General features: G+C 35.0%; 2 protein-coding genes across 2 annotated transcripts in view; both read right to left on the bottom strand.

Moving 5' to 3' along the window:
- The window catches only part of LOC136041864 (AP-1 complex subunit mu-1-like), a 381,890-nt gene that overhangs the window by 281,934 nt on the left and 84,018 nt on the right, over nt 1-15,938 (bottom strand). The window lies entirely within an intron of this gene.
- Nucleotides 1-15,938, bottom strand: part of LOC136041863 (collagen alpha-1(V) chain-like) — a 209,722-nt gene that overhangs the window by 134,129 nt on the left and 59,655 nt on the right. Inside the window, exons 3-4 of the mRNA XM_065726642.1 lie at nt 14,595-14,811; nt 1,005-1,167 (exon numbers count right to left, since the gene is read on the bottom strand). Coding sequence (XP_065582714.1) covers nt 1,005-1,167; nt 14,595-14,811 — 380 coding nt within the window. The remainder of the gene's footprint in view (nt 1-1,004; nt 1,168-14,594; nt 14,812-15,938) is intronic.

The raw sequence follows: 15,938 nt of genomic DNA, 5'->3' as shown, positions 1-15,938 counted from the left end.
GTTGGGGATGTTTTTAAAAGCATTGACAGAAGGAATTAGGAATTATTTCTAAAGGAAAGAATATGTTAGTTACTAACAAACAGTTTTTTAATTTTTTCATTAACTTTTGTTGTTAAAAAGTATGGCTCAGACTACATGAATTCAGGGGTTAGTCAAGTGGTTGCATGCTAAACCCCAAAAAGTAAAATTCAGACAAAACAGACTCTTTTTCAATGGCATATGAAAGGATCTTTACAGAAAGGTTGACTATTGGACGCGTTAATACGCGTTGGCATATGAAAGGATCTTTACAGAAAGGTTGACTATTGGACGCGTTAATACGCGTTGGCATATGAAAGGATCTTTACAGAAAGGTTGACTATTGGACGCGTTAATACGCGTTGGTATATGAAAGGATCTTTACAGAAAGGTTGACTATTGGACGCGTTAATACGCGTTGGCATATGAAAGGATCTTTACAGAAAGGTTGACTATTGGACGCGTTAATACGCGTTGGTATATGAAAGGATCTTTACAGAAAGGTTGACTATTGGACGCGTTAATACGCGTTGGCATATGAAAGGATCTTTACAGAAAGGTTGACTATTGGACGCGTTAATACGCGTTGGTATATGAAAGGATCTTTACAGAAAGGTTGACTATTGGACGCGTTAATACGCGTTGGCATATGAAAGGATCTTTACAGAAAGGTTGACTATTGGACGCGTTAATACGCGTTGGTATATGAAAGGATCTTTACAGAAAGGTTGACTATTGGACGCGTTAATACGCGTTGGCATATGAAAGGATCTTTACAGAAAGGTTGACTATTGGACGCGTTAATACGCGTTGGCATATGAAAGGATCTTTACAGAAAGGTTGACTATTGGACGCGTTAATAAGCTTTCAAGATCGGAATACAGAAAATTAGTTATGTTTGACAGCATGCACTGCAACAAAATACAGATGCCATCTATCGTTTTAGGTGCAAAAATTAAGTGCGCGAAGGCTAACGTGAAAATTACTGAAAAATATCTCTCGTCGGCTAGTTGCTGGCCAATTAAGATGATGCCTGAGCTGCTGATCCTGTCTCCTCCTTTTCTGTACAAAGGTTTGGTCGTCTGTTGCTCGCAATCCTTGATTAACGTGACTGAGTTACCCTTGATTGATATACCAAGACGATGCCACCTACAAAAGAACAGAATTGAAATACCAAATTTTCCAGTAAATACTTACACTGGCCAGATAAGTAGGGGGTGTAACAGGAATTTAGTGTTTGTACCTGGAGCCTCTTTTATCAGCCCTCGTTCATCATGGTATGTAAGATTTCTTCATATAATTAGCCAACTTAGTTGTTGCAGTCTAACAGTAAACAAAGCCCCAAAGAATACATAAAAAATAGTAAAAATAAAGACACTAACTCATAGACCAAACATACCCAGAGAAGGGTAGGTTTGAAGTATTGAAAGGTAGGTAGTGAAAGGAAGGCCCATGTCGCCTGAAATATTAAGATGATCACTATTTCTTTCTTAATTAATTAGTAATTTCCATATAATTCGTCTTTATCAGTGAATATGTGAAGTTTACCCTCTCGATAACTCCCTCCCATTACTGAAATAAGATCTTGCATGCAGGCCAATACTTTGAATTGAATAATAGTGTAAACACATAATTAGAATTTCAATATTGAGATTTGATTTTGAGTGGCCAGAGTATAAGCAGAAAATAGCAGCTGAGCAACGTTATGCTTTTATTTCCTGTCAAAATACTTCACGAAATACCACCTCAAAATACTTCATGTAACCAGAAGTTTTCTTTATCAGAGTTATAATGTTTTTTTCTTCATTGATCCACAAGAAAAGAGAAAAAAAAACTAGAAAACCACAAAACTACATAAATACTAGACAACAAACAAAATATGGTATAAGCTTTATCAACAATGAAATACAACAAATTTCACCGATTAGACACCATTTTATTATTACTAACAAAAAAAAGCGTTTTCAATGGAAGTAAAGAGTAAAATTAAAAGTTAAAACTGATAGAACGAACTTAAAACAAAAAATTATTCCGACATGAGAGGACTAGCCAGTAACCCCCTTCCTATCCCCAATAAAGTTTTACAGTACTTTAATACAACTCCGTATTCAAGTTTAAAGAACTTTACGTTAGAGCAGTCTTTCTTAAAGAATTGGAAAAAGAAGTCGAAATTCAACATAAAGAGTGAATTGGGAAGGAGGAAGTCCCTCTGATGGGCTGAAAATTTCTTTTTGTTTTGAGATTTAATTTAGTTCTTTGCTTTCATGTGAGAAATTTAAATTACTGTTCATTTCTGTTCATTTTTCACAGTATTGCCTAGGAAACCGTAAATAATAGGACTACCACCTTAAAACGCAATTCGTTGAATAAAATTTTTTTTCAGATTAATGCCTGGGAAACCCTAAATAATAGGAGGACTACTACCTTAAAACCCGAGACTTTAAATCAAAATTTTATCTTTTTTCTTAGTACTGCCTGGGAAACCCTAAATTAAAGGAGGACTACCACCTTAAAATCTGACAAGTTAAATCAAAATTCTACTTTTTCATAGCATTGCTTGGGAAACCATAAAAAATAGGAGAACTACCGCCTTAAAATCTGACTCTTTAAACCAAAATTATACTTTTTCACAGTATTCCTTGGGAAACCCTAAATAATAGGAGGACTACCACCCTAAAACCCGACTCTCTAAATCAAAATTTTACTTTCTCATAGTATTGCTTAAGAGACCCTAAAAAATAGGAGGACTACCACCTTAAAACCCGCCTCGTTGAATTAAAATTTTACTTTTCCACAATAATCCCAGGAAACCCTAAATAATAGAAGGAGTAATATCATAAAACCCGACTCTTTAAATCAGAATTTTACTCTTTCACAGTATTCCCTGTGAAACCTTAAACAATAGGAGGGATACTACCTATAAAACCCACGTCTTTTAATCAGAATTTTACTTTTTCACAGTATTCCTTTTGAAACCCCAAATAAAAGAGGAATACCACCTTAAAACCTTACTCTTTAAACCAAAATTTTACTTTTTAGTAGTATTGCCTGGGAAACCCTAAGAAATAGGGGGACTGCCACCTAACCTGACTCGTTTCATAGAATTTTACTTTTTCTTAGTATTGCCTGGGAAACAATAAATAATAGGAGGACTACCACCTTAAAATCCGACTAGTTGAATCAAAATTCTACTTTTTCATAGCATTGATTGGGAAACCTTGAAAAATAGGAGGACTACCACCTTAAAATCTGACTCTTTAAACCAAAATTTTACTTTTCCACACTATTCCTTGGAAAACCCTAAATAATAGGAGGACGACCACCCTAAAACTCGACTCTTTAAATAAAAATTTTACTTTCTCATAATATTGCTTGAGAAACCCTAAAAAATAGGAGGACTGCTCAGAGGAAGGTAAATAAAGCAGAGACTATGTTCCCATCAGACCTGCCTGCTTAAAGCTTTCTTAACCTGTCAAGGTTTTCTTAGGCTAACCTACCCCTACTTTGTATGAACTAGATTTTAACACATAGAAAATCATGATTCTTTCTATAAACATTACCCTTTAAAATAGTGCTAGTAAACAAATTTGTGCCGGTATAGTGGAAGCAGCCAAGGCTCTCAATCAGGAAGTAGCAGGTTCAATCCCATATCGCATAAGATTATTTTTTAATTCATGTACACAATATAATTACAATGAAAACCTCTATGAGTAATTTTTCACCTTTTTATGGCACTCGGTATTAACCAAGTGACATATAATAATCGCAAATTCTGTCGGTCTGTCGGTCCCGATTTTGCTACTTTAGGCACTTCCAGGTAAGCTAGGATGATGAAATTTGGCAGGCGTATCAGGGACCGGACCAGATTAAATTAGAAATAGTCTTTTCCCCGATTTGACCATCTGGGGGGGGGGGGAGTGGGAGGACGGTTAATTCGGAAAAAAATAGAAAAAAATGAAGTATTTTTAACTTACGAACGGGTGATCGCATCTCTATGAAATTTGATATTTAGAAGCATATCGTGTCTCAAAGCTCTCATTTTAAATCCCGACCGGATCTGGTGCCATTGGGGGGAGTTTGGGGGGACCTAAAATTATGGAAAACGCATAGATTGGAGGGATCGGGATGAACCTTGATGGGAAAAATAAGCGTAAGTCTTGGATACATGATTGATATAATTGGAACGGATCCGCTCTATTTGGGGGAATTGGGGGGAGGAGGGTTAATTCTGGAAAATTAGAAAAAATGAGGTATTTTGAACTTGCGAACGGGTAATCGGATCTCTATGAAATTTGATATTTAGAAGGATATCGTGTCTCAAAGCTCTTATTTTACATCCCGACCGGGTCTGGTGACATTGGGGGAAGTTGGGGGGGGGGGCTAAAATTTTGGAAAACGCTTAGATTAGAGGGATCGGGATGAAACTTGATGGAAAAATAAGCAGAAGTCTTAGATACGTGATTGACATAATTGGAACGAATCCGCTCTATTTGGGGGAATTGGGGGGAGGAGGGCTAATTCTGAAAAATTAGAAAAAATGACGTATTTTTAACTTACGAAGGAGTGATCGGATCTTCATAAAACTTCATATTTAGAAGGACCTCGTAACTCAGATCTCTTATTTTAAATATCAACCGGATCCGGCGTCATTGGGGGGGGGGGGGGTCTTAGAAAATACTTAAAGCGGAGAGATCAGGATGAAACTGGATGGGAAGAATAAAAACAAGTCTAAGGTACGTGACTGACATAACCGGACCGGATCTGCTCTCTTTGGTGGAGTTGGGGGGGGGGATAATTCGGAAAAATGAGGTATTTGTAACTTACAAACGGGTGATCAGATCTTAATGAAATTTGATATTTATAAGCATCTTGGGCTTTAAAGCTCTTGTTTCAAATTCCGACCAGATCCTGTGACATTGGGCGGAGTTAGAAAGGAAAACCGGAATTCTTGGAAAACGTGAAAATTGGGGTATTTTTATCTTACGAATAGGTGATCAGATCTTAATAAAACTTGATATATAGAAAAATCTTATGTCTCAGATGCTCCATTTTCGACTCGAATAGTATCCGGGGACATAGGGGGTTGGCGGAGGGACACAGAAATCTTGGAAAACGCTTAGAGGGGAGAGATCGGATGAAACTTGATGGGAAGAATAATCAAAATTTCTAGATACGTGAATGACATAATTGGAACGGATCCGTTCTCTTTGGAGCAGCTGGGGGGTGTTAATTTGGAAAAACTAGAAAAATTGAGGTATTTTTGGCTTAAGAACGGGTGACCAGATCTTAATGAAATTTGATATTCAGAAGGAATTCATGTCTCAGAGCTCTTATTTCAAATCCCAGCCAGATCTGTTGACATTGGGGGGAGTTGGAGGGGGAAATCGGAAATCTTGGAAAACGCTTAGAGTGGAGGAATATTTATTTGCCTCAGGACTGTCATCTATGATATGAGATCCGGCTACCGAAAATCTACTCCTGTTAGAACTTAGCTTAATCTTAAAAAAAAAAACATTGGCTGACATGAAATCCGGCTGTCAGAGCCTAGCTTAAAAATAAGCTGTGGCAGAAGAGGAATGAGAGAAATAGCAAAATAGTATTTTCTTAATATGTAAGCACCAGTTTTCAAAAAGTTTTTTTTTTTAATGGCTCAATGCGTCTTCAGTAGACGACATGAAACAGAATTGTAGAAGCAAAATTTGACTCATTATCAGAACTTCGCTTAAAGCTAAGCCGTAAGACATAAAGTTGTAGCGCATGTGGCGAAAAATAATGACAAAATACTCTTTTCGCAAATGTCAGCCAGCTCACAAGAAGGTTTTACAAGTCCAATACGCTTTCGTTAACATTTTCAGGTTTTTTCTTCCATTTAATGTTATTAATGAGTACGACTTATCACTAATAATATTTTACAAACCTTCCAGAAATCTATAGTTTCTGGTCAGAGCTACAAAAAAAAACTAAATAATAGGAGTACTACCATAAAACCCGACTCTTTAAATCAGAATTTTACTCTTTCACAGTATTCCCTTTGAAACCCTAAATAATAGGAGGGCTACTACCTTACAACCCACGTCTTTAAATCAGAATTTCACTTTTTCAAAGTATTTCCTGGGAACCCATAAATAATAAGAGGAATACCACCTTAAAACCTGCCTCTTTAAACCAAAAATCTACTTTTTAAAAGTATTGCCTAGGAAACCCTAAGAAATAGGGGGACTACCACCTTAAAACCTCACTCGTTGCATCAGAATTTTACTTTTTCATAGTATTGCCAGGAAAGCCCTAAAAAATAGGAGGACTACAATCTTAAAATCTGACTCTCTAAATCAACATTTTACTTTTTCACAGTAATGCCTGGGAAGCCCTAAATAATAGGAGGGCTACCATCTTTAGACCCGACTCTTTAAATCAAAATTTTACTTTTTCAGAGTAATGTCTGGGAAACCCTATATAATAGGAGGACTAAGACCTTAAAACCCGACTCTTAAAACCACAATTTTATTTTTTCACAGTATTCCTTAAAACCAGACTCTTTAAATCAAAATTTCACTTTTTCATAGTATTGACATGGAAAGCGTAAAAAATAGGAAGAATACCACCTTAAAACCCGACTCTCTAAATCAGAATTTTACTTTTTCACAGTATTCCCTGATAGACCCTAAGTAACAGGAGGACTACCACCTTTAAACCCGACACTTTAAACCAAAATCTTACTTTTTACAGTAATACCTGGGAAACTCTATATAACAGGAAGACTATCATCTTGAAACCCAACTTTTTAAACCAAAATTTTACTTTTTCACAGTATTCCCTTGGAAACCCTAAATAATAGGATGACTCCCACTTTAGAACAAGACACTTTAAATCAAAATTTTACTTTTTTACAGTAATGCCTGGGAAACCCTAAATAATAGGACTATCACCTTTAAACCCGATTATTTAAATCAGAATTTTACTTTTTCACAGTAATGCCTGGGAAGCCCTAAATAACAGGAGGACTACCACCTTAAAACCCGACTACTTGAATCAAAATTTTACTTTTGCATAGCATTGCCTGAAAAACCCTAAAAAACAGGAGGACTACCACCTTAAAATCTGACTCTTTAAATCGAAATTTTACTTTTTCACAGTAATGTCTGGGAAACCCTAAGTAATAGGAGGATTACCGTCTTTAAACCCGAGTCTTTAAATTAGAATTTTACTTTTTCACAGCAATGCCTGGGAAACCTTAAAAATGGGAGGACTACCACCTTAAAACCCGACTCTTTAAATCAAAATTTTACTTTTTCACAGTAATCCCTGGAAAACACCAAATAATCGGAGGACTGCCACCTATAAACCCACCTCTTTAAATCAAAATTTTACTTTTTTCATAGTACTGCCTGGGAAACCCTAAATAATAGGAGGACTACCACCTTAAAACCGAACTCTTTAAAACAAAATTTTACTTTTTCACAGTAATCCCTGGGAAACACTAAATAATTGGAGGACTACCACCTTTAAACCCGACTCTTTAAATCAAAATTTTAATTTTTCACAGTAATGTCTGGGAAACCCTAAGTAATAGGAGGACTACCACCTTTAAACATGAATCTTTAAATTAAAATTTTACTTTTTCACAGCAATGCCTGGGAAACCTTAAAAAATTGGAGGCTACCACCTTAAAACATGACTCTTTAAATCAAAATTTTACTTTTTCATAGTAATCCCTGGGAAACACCAAATAATCGGAGGACTACCACCTTAAAACCCGACTTTTTAAATCTAAATTTTACTTTTTCATAGTCTTTCATGGAAAACCCTAAATAATAGGAGAATTACCACCTTAAAACCCGATTCTTTAAATCGATATTTTACTTTTTCATAGTATTGCCTGGGAAACCCTAAACAATAGAAGGACTACCATCTTAAAACCCGACTCTTTAAATCAAAGTTTTACTTTTTCATAGTACTGCCTTGGAATTCTAAATAATTGGAGGACTACCACCTTAAAATGTGAATCTTTTGACCAAAATTTTCATTTTTCATAGCGCTTCCTGAGAGACCCTAAATAATAGGAGAACTACCACCTTAAAACCCGATTCTTTAAATCGATATTTTACTTTTTCATAGTATTGCCTGGGAAACCCTAAAAAATAGGAGAACTACCACCTTAAAACCCGACTCTTTATATCAAAATTTTTGCTTTTTCAGAGTAATGTCTGGGAAACCCTATATAATAGGAGGACTAGCACCTTAAAATCCGACTCTTTCAATCAGAATTTTATTTTTTCACAGTATTCTGTGGGCGACCCTAAATAATTGAAGGACTATCACCTTAAAGCCCGACTCTATAAATCAAAATCTTACTTTTTCATAGTCTTTCATGGAAAACCCTAAATAATAGGAGAACTACCGTCTTAAAACGCGATTCTTTAAATCGGTATTTTACTTTTTCATAGTATTGCCTGAGAAACCCTAAAAAGTAGGAGGACTACCACCTTAAAACCCGACTCTTTAAATCAAAGTTTTACTTTTTCATAGTACTGCCTTGGAAACCCTAAATAATAGGAGGACTACAACCTTAAAATGTGACTCTTTTGACCAAAATTTTCATTTTTCATAGCACTTCCTGGGAGACCCTAAATAATAGGAGAACTACCACCTTAAAACCCGATTCCTTAAATCGATATTTTACTTTTTCATAAACCCTAAAAAATAGGAGAACTACCACCTTAAAACCCGACTCTTTAAATCAAAATTTTTGCTTTTTCACAGTAATGTCTGGAAAACCCTATATAATAGGATCTATATATATAAAAATAAGTTGTCTGTCTGTGGATCCGTGGATCAGGTGACGTCATGTTTCTGTGTCGGCTGACGTCATGAAATTAGTTATCAGGTGACGTCATGTTTCTGTGTCGGCTGACGTCATGAAATTAGTTGTCGTCATTTTTGCTTTGACGGTGACGTCATTCAAGTTATATAAGACATATGTTCACGTAGAAATCTATTAATGTTTAAGTTTACAATGACTGATGAAGATGCTCAAAGAGTCTATGCCAAAAAACTTGCTGCTGATAGTTCCACGGCACGCTTTTTTTTCTGACTTTCTCTATCAGCAGCAAGTTTTTTGGCATAGACTCTTTGAGCATCTTCATCAGTCATTGTAAACTTAAACATTAATAGATTTCTACGTGAACATATGTCTTATATAACTTGAATGACGTCACCGTCAAAGCAAAAATGACGGCAACTAATTTCATGACTTAATTTCAAAACTTAATTTCTGTGTTAACTGACGTCATGAAATTAGTTGTCGTCATTTTTGTTATGACGATGCTTAGTATATTGTAAAACACATTAATTTGGTTAATAATATACCATTTAAAACACCAAAATGAACATGCTGGAGTAGTCACTCGGTGAGAAAGGGTGTCAGAACGGAGAATGAAGGTCCCAGGTTCAAATCCTGGTTAGGCTAAAAAAGGTAAAAATCTAAAAACTAAAAAAAAAACTGAAAAAACTAAAAAAGGCAAAAACTACAAAAAAAATCTAAAAACTAATAAAAAAAAATTAAGAATAAAAATAAAAAAAAATAAAAAAGATAAAAACTAAAAAAAAAGTAAAAAGAAAAAACGAAAAAAAACTAAAAAAGCTAAAAAAAAGGTAAAAACCAATAAAAAACTGAAAAGAAAAAAAGGAATAAAACTAAAAAAATTTTCATCTAAAAAACTAAAAAAAACTAAAAAAGGTAAAAACTAAAAGAACTAAAAAGAAAAAAAAACTAAAAAAAGGAAAAAAACTGAAAAATAAAGGAGAAAAAGAAAACTAAAAAAATATAAATTAAATAAAAAAACTAAAAAGATAAAAACTTCAAAAAAACTAAAAAGAAAAAAGAAAAAAACTAAAAAACCTAAAAAAAGGTCAAAACCAATAAAAAAAAAACTAAAAGGAATATATAAATGACGATGGCGACTCAGGGAATGGTCGATTAGCAATCACCATCAACAAAGCTCAAGGGCAATCATTAGAATCATGAGGTATAGATCTGAATACGGATTGTTTTCCCATTGACCATTATATGTTGCATGTTCAAGAGTCGGTAAACCTGACAATCTATTTATATGCACAGACAATGGGACAGCAAAGAATGTTGTATATTCGCAAGTTTTACGTAGTTAAAAACATATATATATATATATATATATATATATATATATATATATATATATATATCTATCTATATTCACAGGTGGGACATAGGGACACAACTAAAATGGCGCGTAACTAATATGGCGCGTAACGACTTACGCGCGCGGGGGGGCTTGGGGGGGCGCGAAGCGCCCCCGCCAACTAGGTGTTGGGGTGGCGCGAAGCGCCACCCCAACAGCTAGTAGACTATAAAGATCTTGACAGGGGAAATTCAAGTTTTACGAATTTAGCCAAAGAGGGTATATTTGCTATCGAAAGAAAATTCCAAGGTGGTCAATACATTTCAAAGTATTGAAAAACGATATATTGTGCCTCCAAAGCTCAGAAGAAGTAATGTCACAAGGTGGTATATTTATTTCTAAGAAATCACGTAGTCCATAAAAGATAAATTGTCAATATAGACATAGTTAGTTCACTCCTTATTTCATAAAATTACGAATATCTACTGTAATGTATGATTTCGTATCATCTATTACGAAAGAGGGGCATCGGTTCATCATGTAGGCGGTGGGGGGGGGGTGGATTTACATGCACAAAAGATCACATTTATTTTCATGTCATGCCCTCAATTAGCCTTCTCAATAATAATGGAATGGGTTCTAGGGGAGGATTGTAGGTATAAACTCATCTTTAATCTTTCTTTATTTGGACTTAACCTGTTTAAGCCTGATGTCCAGTGAAAGATCTATTCTTATTTCAGAAAAAGTATGCTTTCTTCTAAAAGGTTTGTTTGTATGCTTGCCGCAAAAAGCAAGGGTTGTTGAAAATGGGGAGAGGGTAATTCCTGAGCGATGTCCGAAAGTTTCCCGGAGGGGGAGGTCGGTGACATTAGGAAACTTTTTCTTTTCAAAGTTTAAATGGAAATACTGGAATATACATTCATTTTATTTTTTTTTATTATATAACGGTTTCGAAGAGTTAGTGATTTCAAACTATATGTAAGAAGCAACTCGTGCTAATAGCAATCAAAACTCTAAAAACTTAAGCTTGATAGTAATACAACTGCTAAAAGATTTAGCTTTTTATGGGAATTCCAAATATACGGAGATTATTAAGTTTAAAATTACACGCTAAAATTTTCGTGCCTATGAAAATATTCTCGCAGGAATTGGGTATATTAAAGCCTTGTGCGAAGATCGTTCCGAAAAACATGTTTGTTGAACAAAAGGAAGAACCTTTTTAAGTTTGTTAATGTAATAACATTTTATATTGATTAGTGTAAAAATATGAATCGAAGACGAAACTTGGACTTACGGAGACCGATCGGAGACAGAACGGAAGGAATCGGAGATGGAAGAAGTACAATGCTGAGAATAAGAAGCAGAGCATAAAATGAAAAAAGAAGACCCAAAAAAGGGCAAAAAGGCCAGGATGTAAAAATCGAAAATCAAGCCAAGGCTTTTTGGACTCGGGTGGAATTTCGATTAAACAGCGGGCTCCACAAAATTAGACAGTTAATTCTACTTACAAAGAGGAAGTAATGAAACGTCTTTGTAAGAGGATCAAGGAGGCACACTCGTGCCTCTATAAAGAGGCGACACACGACAATGTTAAGCGATCTTCGGTTCCAGTGGTCGCAGACGGATGGGGAGGGATGCATTTCGTAGCCCGAGCTCCAACTAAGAAACCTGCAAAATTTCATCCCCCTCCAACTTTTTCTTCATGGGGAAAATCTGGCCGAAAGTTTCGACCTGTCAACCCAAGCCCCCCTTTAACGTTGTCCGATCGGGCTGAAATTCACAAGTTAAGGTCCCCTAGGGCCCAGGAGCTTATCCGCGAAATTTCAGCTTGATCCGATAACTCCTTCCCTGTTTTCCAGAAACCACCCATTAGCTATTTAAATTAACGGATTTCTCTCCATAAGAGCCCATGTTAATTTGAAATTTTTAAAAGCTATTGAGAAGTTATATTTACACACATGCAAGTTATTAGCTCAGTTGGTAGAGCGTGAGACTTTTAATCCTCTGGTCAAGGGTTCAAGTCCCTTACGGGCGATTTTTTTTCACAACATCAAAAAAATTTTGATAACACCTGGACAGCTTATCATTTGAGAGATAACAGAATATTAGCTTCTTATGAGCAAAAGAAACATTTCGGTCATTCTATCTATTTTTTTTTCTATTTTATACAATGATTTAAAAGCGGGGGTGGGTTCCTCTCCTAATTCCTGTACGAGGAGTACAGGAACTATTAAATTACATCCACCATGGATTGTAGAAAAACGTACAGAATTAATATGAAAAAAAATTAAACCTGTACAAAAGAGTCTTTAAAAGCGGGGGGTTTGCCTCTCCTAATAGTCTTCTTATAGTCCTAATAATTTTTTTCTATTTTATACAATGATTTAAAAGCGGAGGGGGCGGCAGCCACCCAAGTTCCTCTCCTAATTCCTGTACGAGGAGTACAGGAATTATTAAATTACATCCACCATGGATTGTAGAAAAACGTACAGAAATAATATGAAAAAAACTTCGTTTTCTTAAAGAGTTAAAGAGGCTGCGTCCCAAAGTCGAACCTTAAAACGTACAGGAATTAGAAGAGGCAGTTGGGGGGCTGCCGCCCCCCAAACCCCCAGCTTTTAAAGACTCTTTTGTACAGTTTTTTTTGTGTTTTTGCTAACCCCCGCTCTTGGCTTCGGAAAGGCCCTCTTTTAATTAACAAAAAATTGAAATGAATGAATAATGGAATAACTTCGAAAAATGTTAAACACAAGAGGACAGGAGAACCATTGCGCCGAAACTAGTAAATAGTAACAATGAAGTCCCCCCACAAAAAAAAACCTGTACAAAAGAGTCTTTAAAAGCTGGGGGTTTGGGGGGCGGCAGCCCCCCAACTGCCTCTTCTAATTCCTGTACGTTTTAAGGTTCGACTTTGGGACGCAGCCTCTTTAACTCTTTAAGAAAACGAAGTTTTTTTCATATTATTCACAGAAAGAGACCCGATTTACGGCCAGATCAGTCATGGGTATTACACCACGACAATTCACCATCTAATTCAGCCATTGTTGTCAATCAGTTTTAGCTAAAACCGCCACAACATCCTCACCTACCCCACTGATGGGATTTGACCCCTGCGATTTTTTTTTTGTATTCCCCAAAATTACAGAAAAATAAAGGGTAACGTTTTCAGTCTTTGGATACCATTAAAGAATCAAAGCCAGAGGTAACAGAAAACCAATTTCGCGAATGCTTCGAAGGCTGGAAAAGACGAAAGGAGAAAAGTATTAAGGCTAATGAACATTATTTTGAACTCTTCCAGGTTTAATTATATGTTTTTTTCAGTAAATGGGTTTTAAAACATTAGACCAAGAATTAGAAACAGGAAGTACGAGGCCTGAGGAGTCGAAAACTCCCCTTTCATTCAGGATACGATTGCTTCAACAGACTGTACTACGAAGAAAGAAAAATAAAATCACGAGATCTTTTTTTCGAAAGGCCAGTTATTTCCTAAAATAGCTATATTATATAGCTATTTTCGGCCAAATTGGCCAAAAATATTAATTTGGCCAAATTAATCATGCAGATAGGATAACTATTGTTCATCGCTTCCATCTTGTAAAATTACATAATACCACAGCTTGAGTCTCTTGCCTGATTGGTTAATCATGGTATTCCCGCTTAAGACCTATTCATTGCTCAACTCTACATACTACATATGGAAGTCCTTACTGGCGCTGTAATATTTTTTTTTTTTTTTTTTTTATCGAGAGGTCTGACTGCTGTGTCTCAGGCTTAAAGAATTCTCGGAAACTAACTTAGCAATTCAAGCATTCAGCTTATTTAGACTCATTCATATTAAAAAAAAGAGTAAAAGTTACTAAACAAGAAACAAATTCTAGAACAAAATAGAATTTAAAATAGAAGTCACAAAACAAAATATAAAGAAAAAATTTATGTGAAAAAAAAAATTTGAAAAATTACTATTATTATTAAAGTTATTATATAAGATTGTTACATACAAGACTAAAATAAAATATTACTATGTACGGCTAACATAAGATAATCATATTGTTGTAACTAAGGTTATTATTCATACTAACTTTGCTCAAATAATACAATGAAAATAAAATAAAGATATATACAGATAAAAAGAAGATGGAAGGGATGGAAAAAATGAGACAAAATAAAATAAAAATAATTAAAAAGCATGCATGTCGTAGACATGCTTCCTGTCATTTATCTCCAGTCTAAAGTCAAAGATAGAATTAAAGTACAGGCAGGAAATACATATATAATAAAAGTTAAATAATAAAAAGAAAATATAAAAAGTCCACAAAAGAATATAATAAAAAAATAAATAGAAACAACAAATTAAAAATAATATAAAAACCAAAGTAAATTAACAAAAAAGCATGAAATAAAACGATGTCTTAGACATACTTGCCGTCATTTATTTTCACTCCGAAGTCAACTACACCTCCAGATTTAAGAACTTCTCCGTCATCATCGACTTCTCTGTATAACAGCTTTAAAGTCTGCCCAATCCGCAGTTCGATTTGCTCTTCCCCTGTTTCCGAATACAGAGAAAAGACCACAGACTCGGAATTTTGTTGTGGCCGAAGCGTAACGACTATACTTAAGTCTTCTGGTACACCATCTAAAGAGGTAATTTAATTCTTAGTAACGTAAATAAATAGACAGTTATTATTACTCAATTATTTACATTTAGTTTTAAATTTTCGAAGTTTTTAATAATTCAATATGACAGATTAAAAACAAAAGTAAAACAGTTCAAAACAGGGATGAAACCTTTTTATTGACAGTGAAAAGATATAAAAAATTTTAAACTGGATATTTCGATCACATATACAGTGTTCATCATCAGCAGTAAAGCAGCAGCAGGTTTCATCATCAGCTGGTTTACGACTAACCTAACACTGTTATATTAAAGTGAGAAAGGTTGCACAAGCTCGTCTAGCAGCTTGGAGATAATGGTCAAATATGTATTTTTTATTAATATTATCATAAGTTTACCAATATTACTTTTATATTTTTCGGTTTCTATTGCAGCAGCTCTATTCTGGCTAAGTGACATTGCTCAGAGATACTTTACGGGCCACAGACCCTCTGCAAGGATTATTACCACGTATTTGGTTATTTTTTAAAATATCATATGTTATTCCACTGTAAAAACGAGAGGGTTAAACTCTTTTTATCCTGATTTCAACAATAATTTCTTATATAAATTCACATATAATATCCCCTACTTCTTATAACACTTGCTTGTGATAGGCATTGTGGAAGCTAACCAATTCTGTTGTATCCAATCTGCTGTAAGGAGTGACCCGGTTCAATAGTAACCAAAACTCTAAAAAATGGAATTTTGATACTAATAGGTACATCAAAAGAATCGAATTTTTATGATGATTTTAAATATATAAGCTTTATCAAATTTAGTCTTACCCATCAAAAGCTACGAGCCTGCGAAAATTTGCCTTATTTTTGAAAATGGGGGGAAACACCCCCTAAAAGTCACAGAATCTTATATAAAATCACATCATCGCATTCAGCATATCAGAGAATCCTACTATAGAAGTTTCAAGCTCCTACCTATAAAAATGTGGAATTCCGTATTTTTTGCCAGAAGACCAATCACGGGTGCGTGTTAATTTGTTTTCTTTCTTTCCCAGGGGTGATCGTATCGACCCAGTGGTGCTAGAATGTCGCGAGAGGGCTCACTCTAACGGCAATTAGAAGTTCAAGTGCCCTTTTTAAGTGACCAAA

The sequence above is a fragment of the Artemia franciscana genome, unplaced genomic scaffold, assembly GCF_032884065.1.
Source record: "Artemia franciscana unplaced genomic scaffold, ASM3288406v1 PGA_scaffold_47, whole genome shotgun sequence".
Classification (NCBI taxonomy): Eukaryota; Metazoa; Arthropoda; class Branchiopoda; order Anostraca; family Artemiidae; genus Artemia; species Artemia franciscana.
This window is presented reverse-complemented; position numbering and strand designations above follow the sequence as displayed.